General features: G+C 36.2%; 1 protein-coding gene across 3 annotated transcripts in view; it reads left to right on the top strand.

Annotated features, from left to right (window-relative positions):
- The window catches only part of PARD3B (par-3 family cell polarity regulator beta), a 443,287-nt gene that overhangs the window by 250,471 nt on the left and 177,958 nt on the right, over window positions 1–14,858 (top strand). For all 3 annotated transcript variants that reach the window (XR_012777023.1, XM_075511456.1, XM_075511455.1), the window contains exons 14-15: window positions 1,074–1,173; window positions 3,337–3,452. Coding sequence is in view for 2 of the 3 variants with exons in the window: in XM_075511456.1 (XP_075367571.1) it covers window positions 1,074–1,173; window positions 3,337–3,452 (216 nt within the window). In the remaining variant the exon portion in view is untranslated. The remainder of the gene's footprint in view (window positions 1–1,073; window positions 1,174–3,336; window positions 3,453–14,858) is intronic.

Here is a 14,858-nt window from a genome sequence, read left to right as displayed (position 1 = left end):
TCTCTAGGAGGCTATCCAGCCAACAGGAGTTTTGTAGGATTCTTGAGCTAATAGTGTGGTTTTGTTGGGTTGTTTTTTTTTTTTGTTTGCTTTTAGGGAGCTATCTTAGTGCTCTTATGTAATAAATATAATCTATTGCTGTCTGCCTTGCTCCCCTCCTTGTAAACGCTTTTTCTCTCAACTTCAATTAGTACTTTCACGCAGAATTGTGCAAAAAGAGACAGAACAGGTCACATGAAAGTGTGGTATGTCAGTATTGTTAAATCACTTACCTGCCATTGAAACCCAAGAATTATTGTGTCCAGGTTTCCTGTTAAGTTTTGGAGGGGTGAAGACATGTTCTACATTGAAAAATGTAGGGACTTTTTATAAGATTAGACCTTTAGATTGAGAGGTGAATTTACATGCTGCAGGCACAGCAGTCATATTAAATACTGCAGGTATGTAAGTGTTGTTGCTTAGCAAACTACTGAATGGTTTAATTGAGAAGTTCATGTTTTTCTTGGTCCAAAGTAATTTTCTGGTGTGAGCTGAATGCCTTTTGTAAAGGTAAAGAAGGAATTACCACAATGGTAGGAAAATGAAGACCGTAATTCAGAAATGTCTCTTTCTTCTCTTGCCATGGGATAACAGAAATTTTTCTTCTTCTAAACTCTTTGCTGAGAATGTGGTGCTCTTCTGTACATGAAAGGTGGTAAATGCTCCCCATCAAAGGGAATGAAAGCATGAACCTACAATCAGCTAGGACGCAGCTATGTAGAAGTGAAAATCCACTCAAAAGGAGTAAAGCAATTTGTGCCTTGCACTCAACTTCACTATAAGCACAAAGTTTCCCTATATTTATCTTTAATTATGCATATGCAAATCTGAAAATCAGCTCTTCAGGAAATCCCAAGGGGTATATTTTCTGCTTGGTGTGATTTTAATTCTAGTTTAGTTAGTTTAGGGATTTGAATAATTTGTGACTCACTTCACCATTGCTTGAGGCCTTCCAGTCCAGTCATTGATCAGTGAACTGGGGTAATGTACTTGTTTCTGCAGCTTATTTAACCCCTTTTTAAATTTTATTTCAGAGTTGCCAGTGTCTGATCGTGGCAATGGTGAAAACGAAACCCCTCCACCTCTCCCACCACATCCCAGTGAGGATCTGCTGAATGAGGATTATAATCCTAGGTTGGACTTTGACTACTCTTAATAGTTACAGCCCTAATTGCTCATTAGTGGTTGTGCTAGTAGTTCTAATTGATTTTAAAATCACTTTTTATTTTGTAAAAATTTGTACTGCTGTTTTTATTCACCTGGGTGATCCTTTAATATAAACTGGGAATGTTATTTTAGCATTTAGTGCATTGTTCTTTTCTGTTCTACTGCGGTTGTTCATAAGCTGCAGTACGCCTGCTATCCATGATATATGGATCACGATACCCAGCATGTGTTCAGTAAAACAAAAAGAATCCCAAAACATAATCCCAATTAAAAAAAGGTGATTTTAAATCTATACTAATGGGTGCTATGTGTAGATGCAGTGCCTGAAGTCTCTTAAAGCTTTAGAAGTCCTAGCCAAGTTCAGTTCATAGGAAACTGAATCTTCTTATGCAGCATGTCAGCCAAAGACAGTCTTGAGGTTACAAAATGAACCTTCAATAAGTTTGAACATTGAAATGTGTAGGGGAAAAAATAATGGACACTTTAGCAGTTGTAAATGCATTGGGTAGATTTTTCAGATATTTTAAGAATACCTTTTGTAAAGGCTGGTGTGCTTGATGGCAGCTACAAGCTTTAATTTCCTTAGTAAATACGGAAGTTTGGAAGTACAGAGAAAAGTGTAAACTTATTGAAGTTCATGACGGCATATACTTTGTCTCAAGTAGCACACGATTCAAATCAAAGCATCATTTCAACCTGTCATACTTCTGATGCTGAAAATTCAGTGTTGAACACTGTTTACTCTTTTTGTGTGTATTCAGTATGATAGTCATGCAACTGTTTTATTGCAATGATATTACGAAAGCACATTTCAACTAAAAACTTAGCCATAATTCTGTCCTTGTGTGCGCGGACGTGATTAAAAACTACCCTTTAAATGACTGGTTGCACGTAGTATCGAAGAGTAGATATATTTTATTATGGATACCTTGAATTCTTCATATAATAGTTACTCTTGTAACTATTTTCTTTTTGCTAACATAGAGTAATTTCACTAGAGTAATTTCATAATTTCTAGTCTCCCAGGCAGGTATGTATGACATGGTAAACAAACAAAAGTCTACATAGACTAGTGGAACTCTGCGTTAAATTCTCAACTGAAGTCATTTGCTAGAATCTGTTCCTAATTTTTCAACAAGCTGGGAGTAAAAACATTGTCTTAAATGATAATGATGTATTAAAATGATGATGAATTTACAGGCCCTTTCTCCCACCCTGACTTTTTTCTAGTGTTGTATTGGTTTTCCATTTGGAACTTCAGTTCTGTTGAAATTGAATTGTTGTGTCAAGTCACACTGATTTCAGTGAAATGGTGTTTCAGCAAAAAACTAGGGAAAGTGTTTTGACACTGTAAAACCAAACCTTTGATTGAACAGTTTGGAAATAAATGTTTTTAATTTTGGAACTGCTTTTTGGTTTTAGAGTATTAAAAAAAAATTGTGTTTCTAATTGAAAAGAGACACAGAAGATTTCAGATGCATTGCAGTGAAGTGTTTTCATTCCTCACAGGTGAAAGTTACTTTGAGTTTCACTCAGGTGGAATTTTGAAATGTTTAGATATTTGCCTAACTTGAAGTAAAATAATTAAAAAAACAAAACCAGAACCCAAACCACAATACCTTGCAATTCTTCAGTGTGTTGTGGCACCCTCCATAAGACCTCCAGGCTCCAGCCTTGGCAGAAGTAGTGCAAGGCTGTAAAGTAACTTTGTATTAGCAGAGGAAGTAGAATTGAGCCAGGTACATTGGCAGTAGTTTTCCAACTTTCTGTAGCATGTTATTTGGAAATGCAGTGGTTAAATAGAACTAGCAAAATAAAAACAACAAAAAAAAAAAATTAGCAGGCACTGGTATGTTCCTCTTTTCTTCTGCTAAATAAAATATGAATTGTTTAAAAGTAACGATCACTAAGCATTTACATTTATATTTGCATCCGTGATGAAAAACAAGTGACTGGAGGTGTTTAAGTCTCAGAAAAGAAACTTGAGGATCAATAACTGATTTTAAAATGCATGGCTATAAGCAACTGGGGGAAGAAACACGTGTATATTTGTGCATGCTTTAATTAGTTCACTTGTGTTTTGAAATGGTGCCTAAATATTTTATGTCTTTTCCCCCCCAGCTCCTGCAGCCCTATCATAAATTCAGCAGTGCATTTAACAGATCAGCACATCAACTTCAGATCTTTGACACCAGCCAAGCAGTCTGAATCAATTAATCTGAAAGCTTCAAAAAGCATGGATCTGGGTAAGAAGGGGTGGGGTGACATATAGGTCAGCTTTTTAGCCTTAGCCCATCTGCACCATCTCTGTTTCTTGCTTTTGTTTCTTAAACACAAACATCAGGGAGTAAGTTCTGCAGAGGAGCCGCAGTGATGCGGACAATGGTCTGCCTCCTGTAGCATCTAATTGCAAGTACCCTTTTTATTGAAGCTGAAGAAAGGGTTTGTGGTTTTTTTTTCGTAAAGGCCATCCTATCCATTGTATTGAAATCTTAGCTGAGAAAAAGAGGGAGCGTTTGTAAAAATGAGCAGAAAGAATTGCTGTACAAGTTTTATATGTCTAAAAAATATAGCAAAACGGCAATAACAAAAGTCATTTTCGTATAGAATATAAATGATTGCAAAACTACAAAGGCTAACTTTCCTAAGACAAGTTGTATTATTTCTTCATTGACAATGACAAACACAGGCAATCAAAGTGTTGCAGTAGATCTTTATAAATGCTTGAAGTATGGTAAGGTTATGGTCCTCCACCCATCAATGCTGTGCAGAAAATCTTGCAGGGTGGGTGAAGCAGAAAGTAAAAGGTTCTTTCAATACTGGGAAAGCATTTGCAGGTTGAAGATTGAAGGGTTATTGCAGTTGAAAACTGAGTCATGTTTTAATGAGAGTTCAAGGAAAAATTTGCAAAGTTCTTAAGCCTCAAAGAAAGCCAAATAAGCTTTTCTTTTTTCTTTTAATTTTTCTTTGTGAGACTCATTCTTTATCTGTTTTTTTCAAATTCAAGTGCTGGTGGAGAACTTTGAGACCTATCATTAGGATGTCTTTAATCATAGATTTGTGTGTTTTGTTGGATCAGGTTTTGTACACCATTTATAGAAGGTGATTAATTTCATATATAGTTTCAAGGTAGCTTTTTGGTGGTGCTGATTTTTTTTCCTTAAGTGCTCTAGATTGGTCTTAGTTTTTGTATTGTTGGTTTTTATTGTCATCTTAATGTAATATTTTAATGTAACATAACGTGTGTGTACTCCTCTAATGGAGTTTAAGGAAAGTCAAACAGTTATTAATGCAGGATAAGAATGGATAAGAATTCATTTAGGGGAGTTTTTAACGCAGAATTTTAAAGCCACTGCATGACCAGACCAGAAATTTGTCCTTTTGCAGTTCTGTTCCACCATTTTGATGAAGAGTAATGCATTAGGTATTTTTTTTTTTAAGAATGGAAATGCTCCTCAACAAAAGAATGAGTTTACAGACTTGAGTCAAAACGTATATTCTATGTAGTGTACTAGAAAAAAATAAGGTTCAATTTTACTGAGTCTTCTTTTAGAAAGGTTTACTTACAGGTCGCACAGAAGTCACTAGAAAGAATGCTCACAAGCACCAATGTAAAATTAGGCAATGGGAGTGTGCTTGAGAGAATATTCAGAACTACTAGGTAACTTGTACTTCCTTTTGTTCTGGTCTGTGTTCATTTATATTGTGAGATTCAAATTTGTATAAGCAATCTGCTCTTAACACCCAGAAACAATGCTTTGAGAATGTATATGAGTCACTAAATCATAGTGGTTAAAAACGGAAATAAAATTGGGTGCAAACAATAAAATAAAATTTGGGTACAAAGATGTCTTTAAGATCTTTCAAAAATTGTTGCTCGTAGAAGGTAGTTGTTGAAAATGCCCCTTCTGCTACGAAAGTAAAAAACCAAAAGGGATGGGATAATGATCAGTCTGGTTGGAGGCACTCATGTTTTAGCCTTCTCATATATGGTGATGTGAAGGTAAATCTGTTACCTGAGATAATCATTTAAAGAACTGGCGGGACTATGAAAGGACTGCACTCATCATGTGTTATATAAATAACAACAGATGAAGCAAAATTGCTTGCACATAGCTTGACAAATAAAGAAACTGAAGATGATGAAAGCTAGGACCTTTTGCAGTTGTTCTCTAGCAAGCAGTGAAGTTTGCACCTTTTGAAAGATTTTAAGCAGAAGCTTCTGGCTGGAAGGGTAAAAGGAAGAGAAACATGAAAATCTTAAGTGAAGTAACTGCAATATAAAGTGCTTCTAATGCAAATAACATCCCAATAATTTGATATATAAAACTGTGCTTCCAAATAGAGCATTCATGTAATGCACACTCCAAAATGGATTTTTGGGGAAGGAAAGTTCTCTCTTAGTTTGTTTTTATATTTCGTTCATTACTTAACTGCAGTCATGACCCAACATGCAGCTGTGTACCCATCATTGATTGCAGTGCATTGTTTGCCACAAAAAAAAAAAAAAAAAAAAAAAAAAAAAGATGGGGAGTGCTGCTGTCTTCATCTTCCGGACCCAGAGCTGAGGGTGTGAGAAAGATTTGTTCAGCACCACAGAGGAACTATGCAGCAGATTTGGTAACAGAGAGGAGGTGTCCCCTCTCTGAAAATGCTTGTAGAACTGCTAGGTCCTCTTTTTCCAGTAGTCATGGGACGCTGTCCACTTATTACTTTTCTTTTGTTCTCAAGTTCTGCCAGTCCCTTCCAAAAGATATCCAACATGATGAACAGAAAAATCACAGAATTGGAGTCCAGGAGGAGAGCTCTGAGACCTTACAAAATGTGACTTAGATGCAGTTTCTTTCTTTTAGACCAAGTTGTCTATGAATCAGGTGTCTCTGCAGATCTGGGAAGACATAACCAGCCGTTCAGGTTACAAGGTCCAGAAATCACCTGGATGTGTCTAGACCAGAATAACATCATGAACTCAGTAGACAACAGAATTGGTGTAATACAGGGCATAAATGTGAAATCTGTACTGCTATTCATTTATGAGACATTCTGCTTTACCTTGAAACATGTATAATGCATCCATTGCCTAATTATAAGATTACAGAGGCATGGATTACATAATGGCATCAACATCATCAAAGGCAGATACAGAAAATTTTAAAAACGAAAGACCCGAGAGTCCAGATATTGCTATGAATTGTGAACCTTATGAGAAAATAGTAAATTCATTAAATTAGGGAGCTAATGAAATTGTATAGTAAGGGTCTTTCTGGCTTTGATGAGGGTTGATGTATACACAAGAAACAAATCTGTTAAGTAAAGACGAGTATATAATTACATAGATTCACAATGGAAACCCATTTAATATTGATGTTTATCTTTTCAGTTTTATATATTTTAGGCCTGGAAACCTTTGAGCGCTTAATCTGTTTTCCAGTCGTATCTATTTACAAAATAATAATTATTATAATTATAAATTAATATCCTCAGTGAATAATATCAGGAAATAAGGATAGGTGATCAAAAAGTGTTCAGTACTGCTAACGTGTTGCATCAATTTGTCATTGTCACTCTTCAGAGCAAATCTTGCAATGAAAGGAACTTGGCGCATGCAGCAAAAGCTGTAGGTTACTTGCCAGTAGGGCAGATATGGTTTAGTTTGTTTAGTGCATTTCTGTATTGGTGATTGGACAGCTGGACAGGAGCAGAGGGCACGAACCACTGCCGCCTGGTTGTTTAGGCAGGGCTCTATGCCGTCCTGTGCGTGCCATGAGTTGTATGAACTGACACAAGTCTTAGCTGCTAAATTCACAAATAGCATGAATCCAAAAGTAGCATTGTCTGGAGTTGGCGTTTTGAAGAACTCAAGTTATTTGCAGATGAGTTAGTTTTTGCTTGAATCTACTTTAAAAAATAAAATAAAAATCAGTGGCACGTGTGAGTTACTGAGTTACTGTTGTAGAAATTAAGAAAAAAATACAAAAAGGCAAGTATAGTGGTACTGTGATAATTTCTTTGGTTTTGCAGGCATGAGCAGAACCTTGCCTCATATGTAGAGATGTCCTTGTGCAAAGCGTGTGGAGGCAGGGTGACTGGTTCCCTGCTTTAGTATCCATCATTTACGCAGTGGTCAAAGGCTTGTCAAAATTTACAGCTTCATTCAGAGTAATAGCGTACAGATGAGTTCCATATCAGCTATAAGTCCTAATGTTCTTCCCTGCTGCTGTGTTGAGATAATCACAGCACTTTCTGGATCACTGGTAGAGTTCGTATCCTGTGTCTTATGGTATATGTTTTCTTTGCCTTGTCTACTTTTATTTTGAACTAGTGGTGACAAAAGAGTACAGCTACTAATTTCGTTCTACTGATCCTGGCACCTGACATGTCCGCTCAGTTGCATAAATTTTTTTGTTATGGTTGATGGGGTTTGAATATGTTAGCAAAGAAAAGATTCTCTTTATACTATGATTTCAAGAATTTGTGCAGGGCCAACCGAAGTCTGACTTTGAGTGCGTGCCTGTACTGACCAAATTTAGACTGCGTGCCAAGTTTGGACTTGTGCTTATAGCATAGTGTTAAAAACAAGCAAAACAAATTCAGAAATGCTAGAAATAAATGTCATGTTGTCCCTTCCCACTTAAGTGGTAAGCTTTTTTTGAAACTTAATGGCAGACTGAAAGTGAAGAAGAAATCAATGGCTTCTATACAAGTCATTGGAAGGATGATTTTCCCTTTCCTTTAACAACCTTCTATACACACACATTTTCCTATACATTACCACAGTTGTCTAGAGAAGAATTTCTATATAATAATTCATCAGAATCCCTTTTCAGTAGCATTTTTTCTTTCTTTTAGCTGTATTAAAAAGGTAATTTTTGTGGAGAATGAATGGCAATATGGATTTTTTTTTTTAATGTTGTATTGGAAGGTGAAAATCAGTGTGCTCTAAGAAAAAGAAAGGAAAGAAGGTGTTTTATTATTTATCTCCAACACCCTTATTTTCCATAAATCTTTATGCACAGGAGTGATTTAGGCTATGCATAAATGTACTGTAAAAACTACAGCCGTGGGAATTGTATTCAAACACATGAAAGTGTGTCTTGTTTTAACCTGAAGCAACATGAAATTGAATCATATGAGTATATAGCAATTTTGTTGTGTATCAATTCAGGCAAAGTACTGTGTAGATTTATATTTGAGGATGTTGGTATAATAACCCATGACCGCTATCCCAAGGTACTGCTCAACTCCCCCTTCCTTTCCCCATAAAAAGCAAAAACCCGTAGATCTTAACTGATTAAGCTCTACAGCCTGAAGAAATGGAAATGTCCTTTACTTAATTTTAAATGCAAGTGAAATATTATTTGCTAAAACATGATTAGACATACTCACAGTCCCTTAACCTTGGGGCATATTTGTTAAAGATATCGGCCAACTTATTATGTATTTAGGAATAATTAGCAAGTGAATATGCAAGATGTAAGGTATGGAGTATTCTGCAAGGAAGGCAATATTTAACTACATGCTAATTCCTTTGTTAGTGAAGGGATGCATTCGATTACAGTTCATACTTTTAAAACACCTCAAAACAAAGAGAAACCAGTGTTTCACATCCAGAAGGATGTGGAAAATGCAGTCAAGATGCCACTAGCTATTAAGTACTTTGTGGTTTGCTCTGAACCAGATTATTCTGAGTGTAATTTTGGATATTGAAATAGATATCTCAAAATGTAACCAAATGAGGACCAGGCAGAGCTAATGGAGATTACTCTTCAACTTAAACAATGTTTTGATTCAGATACAATTAAAAGGATACATTTTGGGAGGTCCCTGGTGAGGGCTATGGTATTAGTGGGACAAAAAGTGGTTTGGTATTTTAAAATCAGTATTTTGTTAACCATGTTGTGTGTATGGAACACATTTGTCAGGTTGCTTTGAGTTGAAACCAACTTCAGAACTGCATTTAGGAGCCAGTTAGGTTCATTAGAACATTAATGAGGAAATGGAGAAGAAGGTGACTCAGAATTCTAACAGACACTTCAATGTTACTGGCTTATAACAGTAATTTAACAAATCATCTCTTGAAGAGAAAGACTTTTCAAAAAGAAAAATGTCATGGGTTTAGAAAAAACTATATTGCTTATGGCTGTGATTGCCTTTGGGATCAAGGGCCAAGAGAGATTTTGAAATTATTCTAGCTGATGTCATGAGTAACTTCCTAGTACTGTCAGATTAAATGTATATTTTCGGAGGCTACTCTACAGAATAAATTTTGTAGAAATGAACACAACATAGTTTTCCTAGTTTAAATTACTTCCAAATTTCTGTTTGTAAGATCTATAAGTAGGGAATGAAACAAAATAATTTATTAAGTGATAGGGACAGTGTGAATTGAGTTGAAATGTGACTGAAATTAGGTTTATTCTGTATGAAAAGAAAGGCTTTTAACAAGGTCAATTCTGCTACTCAGTTTTACACCAAATCTGCATCAATGCAATTGAGGGGAAGGTGAGCTGTGGCATAAAGGCAGAAGTGGGCAGGAGGGAATATCAACTTTTTGGCCTGGTTTTGTAGAAATCTAAGATTCAGGGAAGGTTGCTGTGGAGCAGACTGGGAGCATCGTATGAGCTGCGATGGTGACAGAGCTGAGAAAATGGTAACACACGGTTGAGGTGGTAGTTTCTTACGCTGCTTTAGTGTAAGTTTAAAGTGAGTTGATCTGTTAATGCACTTAGATTATTAAAGTGTTAGGGGGAGAAAATAGCAACTAAGTTAATTTATAGCTACCATGAGAAAGAAAGTACAGATGATAATGAAGTAACTTTTAAGAACACTTTATTATAAATCTGTTCCCTACACTTTATCGTAAATCTGTTCTCTATCAATGTTTTCAACCAGTGAATGACAGATTAGATTAGGAACTTGTGGTTTAACCCTAGGAGTTTGGAAGAAGTGTTAATGACATGTGGCAGATGTGTAGCGGGGGAGTTGGATCAGTTTTAACCTGGTACAGTTTCTCTGGAACAGAGGTGAGGCAGGATTAGACAAGACAACAAAAGTGTAAAAGAAGCCGTGATGGCTGCAATTAGCAGTGTAGCCTTTTAAGAATGAGTAGTCTAGTAGCCACTAGAAGAAAGTGAAGAACTTTATATCACACTGGGTGGGAAATTGTAAAACAATATTTTCTGCAAGGAGAAAACCTTCCATTTAAAGGTAAATGTGTCTAGTGGACAGCATCAACTGTACTGCTGGTTCTTCAACAACAAGTAGTAGTAACAGTGAATGCAAGCTTAGGTATTTTCATTCTCGTGTGCTGGTACACAAGATGTATCCCTTGGGGACCTTCTCTGAATACAATTGAATTGAAGTATTAAATCAGTTCTAACAAAATTGGTCTGAAAAATCTAATTAGAGAAAACCCTGTGCAGGTGAGAAAAAGAATCCAGAATCTTGGTTTGAGTGTGATTTATTCCTGTCTTTGAATGTGCTGAACAGGGCATCCCAAATGTTGTGTTAGATGCCATTTTGGAAAAGGTTTACCTTTTTTACCACATAAGTATAATTTATCCTGGGCCCTTGTGCAAGCTTTTTGCTAGTCTCACTGCTTTTCAACATTGAAGTGAACAGGAGTCTATCAAGGACTCGTAATCCTTCAAGAATGAGTAGCTGGTGGATAACCAGGTGACCCCAGAACAGGAGAGATGGGGCCCTTATGTGAAGTTTCACTGTCACTAGAGAGGGGAGGAGGCGGAATTATTGAAGGAAAATATTTTAAGACAGTGCAAGTTTACCCTTCCTCGTACACACGTTTTATTGCTCCTGTAGATTTTAACATAAAAGCCTGTGGTCTTTGTACGCAGTACTACAGGGCAAACCGAGAACAGCAAGCAGCATTTTCTAACTGGTGGTTGTGAGCCAACATTTGGCACAATTTTCTCTGAGTGATTTATGCTGCTCCTAGATGGGGAAACGCTTCACCAAGAAAATAAAAATGGCAGGAGAATTATGTCATTGACACTATCATTGACTAAAATTAATTGATGATGCAGTGCCTTCATTATGATGAAAGGGCTGGGTAAGGATACAGTTCATCAGAAAAAACAGTGACCAGTTTGTACCTTTGCTTTATTTTCATGTGTTTGGAAACTGATGGAGTCTAAAAAGCGTGGAAGTATCATTTGTATATGTGGTTGGGGAATACAGCCCTTGTTAATTGATTAAGTATAATAAGAAATTTTATATTGGGCTTCCTATAGACTAATAAAGGTATCAGGAAATTTGTTTTCCAGGAAATTTTTTGATGTTTCAGTCTTTCTTATTATTTCCCATTAACTGGAATTTTAATCCTTGTTTGCTTCTTTTCTGAGTGCAGAACTGCAGCTGGTCTTCAAAGGTATGTGTTAGTTTGTCCAGAAATACAAGTAACTTTCACATGTTCAGAAGATTTTAAGTAGCTCTTAGTCAATGTGCAAAACTGATCCTTCAGAAAAGAGGCACTAAGTTAAATAGTAGTACCCTGTATCTTGTGAATAGTAGTAATTCCTTGTTTTGGGGAAAAATAATATGATGGTACAGTGATTGAACTGGGCAAAAGGAGGGAAATTGGTTATCACAATTGCCAGCAGCATTGATTTGTGCTTTCCTAAACCATAGCTGGGAGGTAGTTTGTTGACCTTTAAGTGATCCTGGGCTGTATTTTGATGCAAACTTTCTGAGGCAATATAGAAGGCTGCTTGTACACTAAGCGATTGAAAATCATGCAATTGAAATAAAATGGTTATCTTGAGTAGGGCACAGAAATGGCAATCATAAGGTTGGATTGGAAGGACGTGGATACATTGTTGGGGGCTTTTACTGTTGCTGAACGATACTACTTATTTTCTTAAAGCAAAACAGCACTCCAGAACATTACCATAGGAAATCCTAATACATCTGGTTATTCACAGCATAGAGGGTTCGGGTTTTTTTACTGTTTGTTGTGGTTGTTGGCATAGTTTAAAAAAAAAAAAAAAGTATCAGTTGTTTGCTATCGGCTGGGAAGATTTGCTTGTTTTAGTAATATTCCATCTTTCATAATCTGTGGTCTTGCTAGTCTCCCAAATGTCCCTGCTTTTATTAACTAGCTGTAGAACTTCTGTCACTTGTATCTCAGCAATTACTTTGAGTACTGACAATGAATACCTAACTGGCTTCTGTGGTGAAAACGCTATGTGTTTTATACTGACAAACATTAATAACTTTGTGAACTAACATGCCCTGGAGTTCCAGGGACATTTCAGAATGTGAAGTATTTGTTTGATTTACAAGTTAAAGAGAAGTTTCTTCTTCTTTGTGAATGTATTTACTCCCTTGCACTGATCCTTCCCAGATTTTTGTTTTGGGTTTTGTGTTTACAGTCCCCAGATTAGCTGGTTTCATTTTTTTGATATGTTTTGCATTTAACAATTCTAGCTCAAGAACATATAGTATTTCTAGTGTCCTCATAAAAATCATTACAGTTGAAATTTTGTTACAAATGTTTTCCTGATATATTCCTGTCTGGCACTGCACATTCCCAAGTGTGATCCTCTTGAGCTGAAATTTTTCATAGTTAGTTGCAATGTAATTACTTTTGGATGTTGCAATATAAAAATAGTAAGAATTTTTTTTCACTTGAGTTTTAAGCGTAGACAGTCTTTTTCCCTGTTTAAAATCTTTCTGGTGCCTTTCTGCAAAGATAGGCCAACACTAGGAGAATCATAGAAAAGAAATTTCCACTTAGCTCTTGCTTTTTTCAAAAGCCAAGGAAGGTAGCCAGAGAAATACTATTTTTGTCATAACTGAATGATTGCGTGAATTTTTAACGTCATGCAGAGCAGTGTTTTCAAATGCTCTTTTGTGGAACGGGACATCTTATTACCTTCTAAATGAAAAAAAGTTTTCAACTACAAAGTATTTATCTCCCATTAGCCTTTTCCTTCTTTTCTGTTGTCTCCTCCTTGTTCCCAGAGGAAACAAGGGAAGGAATGGGATTCTCATCCAATGGACTTGTCTGTGCCGCTTCTGTTCAGTCTAATGAAAGATGGCCAGCCTAGAAGTCACTGCCTAAGCATAATATCCCGTGAAATGAAAATTACCCTGTGGAGGGGCACACATATTTTGCTCAAACTTTGATATAAAACTTTAATTTTTGCATTTCCCAATTTTTGTGTGTGTGTGCTTAAACTCATAATGCTAACCTTGTAGTCTGGTAAGATTATTTTTCATTTTCTAATCATTTTATTCTTCCTTTTTTTCCCTCCAGTGTTAAAATCTAATTTTTGTGTGTGAAGCCGGTGTCTAAAGTATGATTAAGTTAAATGGATTTATCCCTTTTAATAATGTAAAACTTAGTTTCAGGCAAACCAAATCATCAGCATAGTTTTAAAAAAATGCTGTGAACCTTGGTATCTATTTTTTTTTTAAAGCTCCTATGTACGGTAACATAACCTACTCCAAGTAATTATCATATATTATAGTGGTTGCCATTAGTGACTGCTACAATTAAGGTTGCAAATCAGTTTCCATTATAATCCCTTGTTTTCACACAATCATAACTTGTCAAAACACTAACCTTTGGGACTAAAGTTTTCCATGGTTGTTCTGTTTAGAGGTAAATTTAGGGGGAGGGAGGAGGAAAAGGAGTTTGAGCTATCCTTACAGCAAATCAGTATCCAGTCATTTTGTCTTATAGGATCAAAGTGCATAGCAAGGAGGTATATAATTATCGTTTCCAGGGACTAGAAAAACATAGAAGAAAGCTTAAAGGACAAGCAGTACAGAACTGCCTTGAATTTTGGTTGCACTTTTAGTTTGGGCTAGCTGTTTTGTATTGCAGCATCTCTGCATAAAGCTGCAAACAGTATTAGTCTTACTTTATTAGCATCTATGTCCCACAACAAAACTGCACTACGTCAATTTTACTTATAATCAGATGACAATCAGATTACAAAGGTAGAGAAGAGATACAATGGTCAGTTGTGGATTCATGATTCTAGTTCTGAATCCCGGTCCTGAATCTGACGGTGGGTTTTGGGGGGGAAAAGCTTCCCTAAAAGTGAAGTCGGGAGGCAATATTTATTGTGCTTATTTTTCCAGTAGTAGCTCCTAAATGTCAGTAACTACTGCACTGCTCTTTCCTGGGTAGAAAATAGCACATTCCTGTATCACCACAGATAACCCTGTATGCAAACTTTTTATGGTGACCACTATGCAAAGCTTGTGTAAGTTCCCATTTATAGTATTTTTGGTATGACTTGACAATTTATTTTATCATCTGAAGATATCACGTTTTAAGGCATAATGTAAGGGAGTGCTTGGGCAGGCAGAGTTGAAGGATAAGCTTTCAACCCTAACATTCATTTCCTGTGCTTATTTTATCATCCCTAACATTACATTAGCACTTTTTCTTTGCATAGAATTCATTTTAAGAAATGGTGATTGGTTCTTCCCCTCAGCCCTCTGGGAAAGTATTTTAATTAGTTTCTTGAGATATATGATAATAAACTGAAGTACAGTTACTGAAGAAAAATTACAATTTTTGTTACATTCAGAAATTGCTCCTCCACTAGTCTGTCGGCAAACTGTTGCTACTGTAAACATCTTTCTTTGTAAGATGTTGTGAAATACTGCAAAGGTAC

Source organism: Mycteria americana, chromosome 9 (assembly GCF_035582795.1).
Source record: "Mycteria americana isolate JAX WOST 10 ecotype Jacksonville Zoo and Gardens chromosome 9, USCA_MyAme_1.0, whole genome shotgun sequence".
Taxonomy (NCBI): domain Eukaryota; kingdom Metazoa; phylum Chordata; class Aves; order Ciconiiformes; family Ciconiidae; genus Mycteria; species Mycteria americana.
This window is presented reverse-complemented; position numbering and strand designations above follow the sequence as displayed.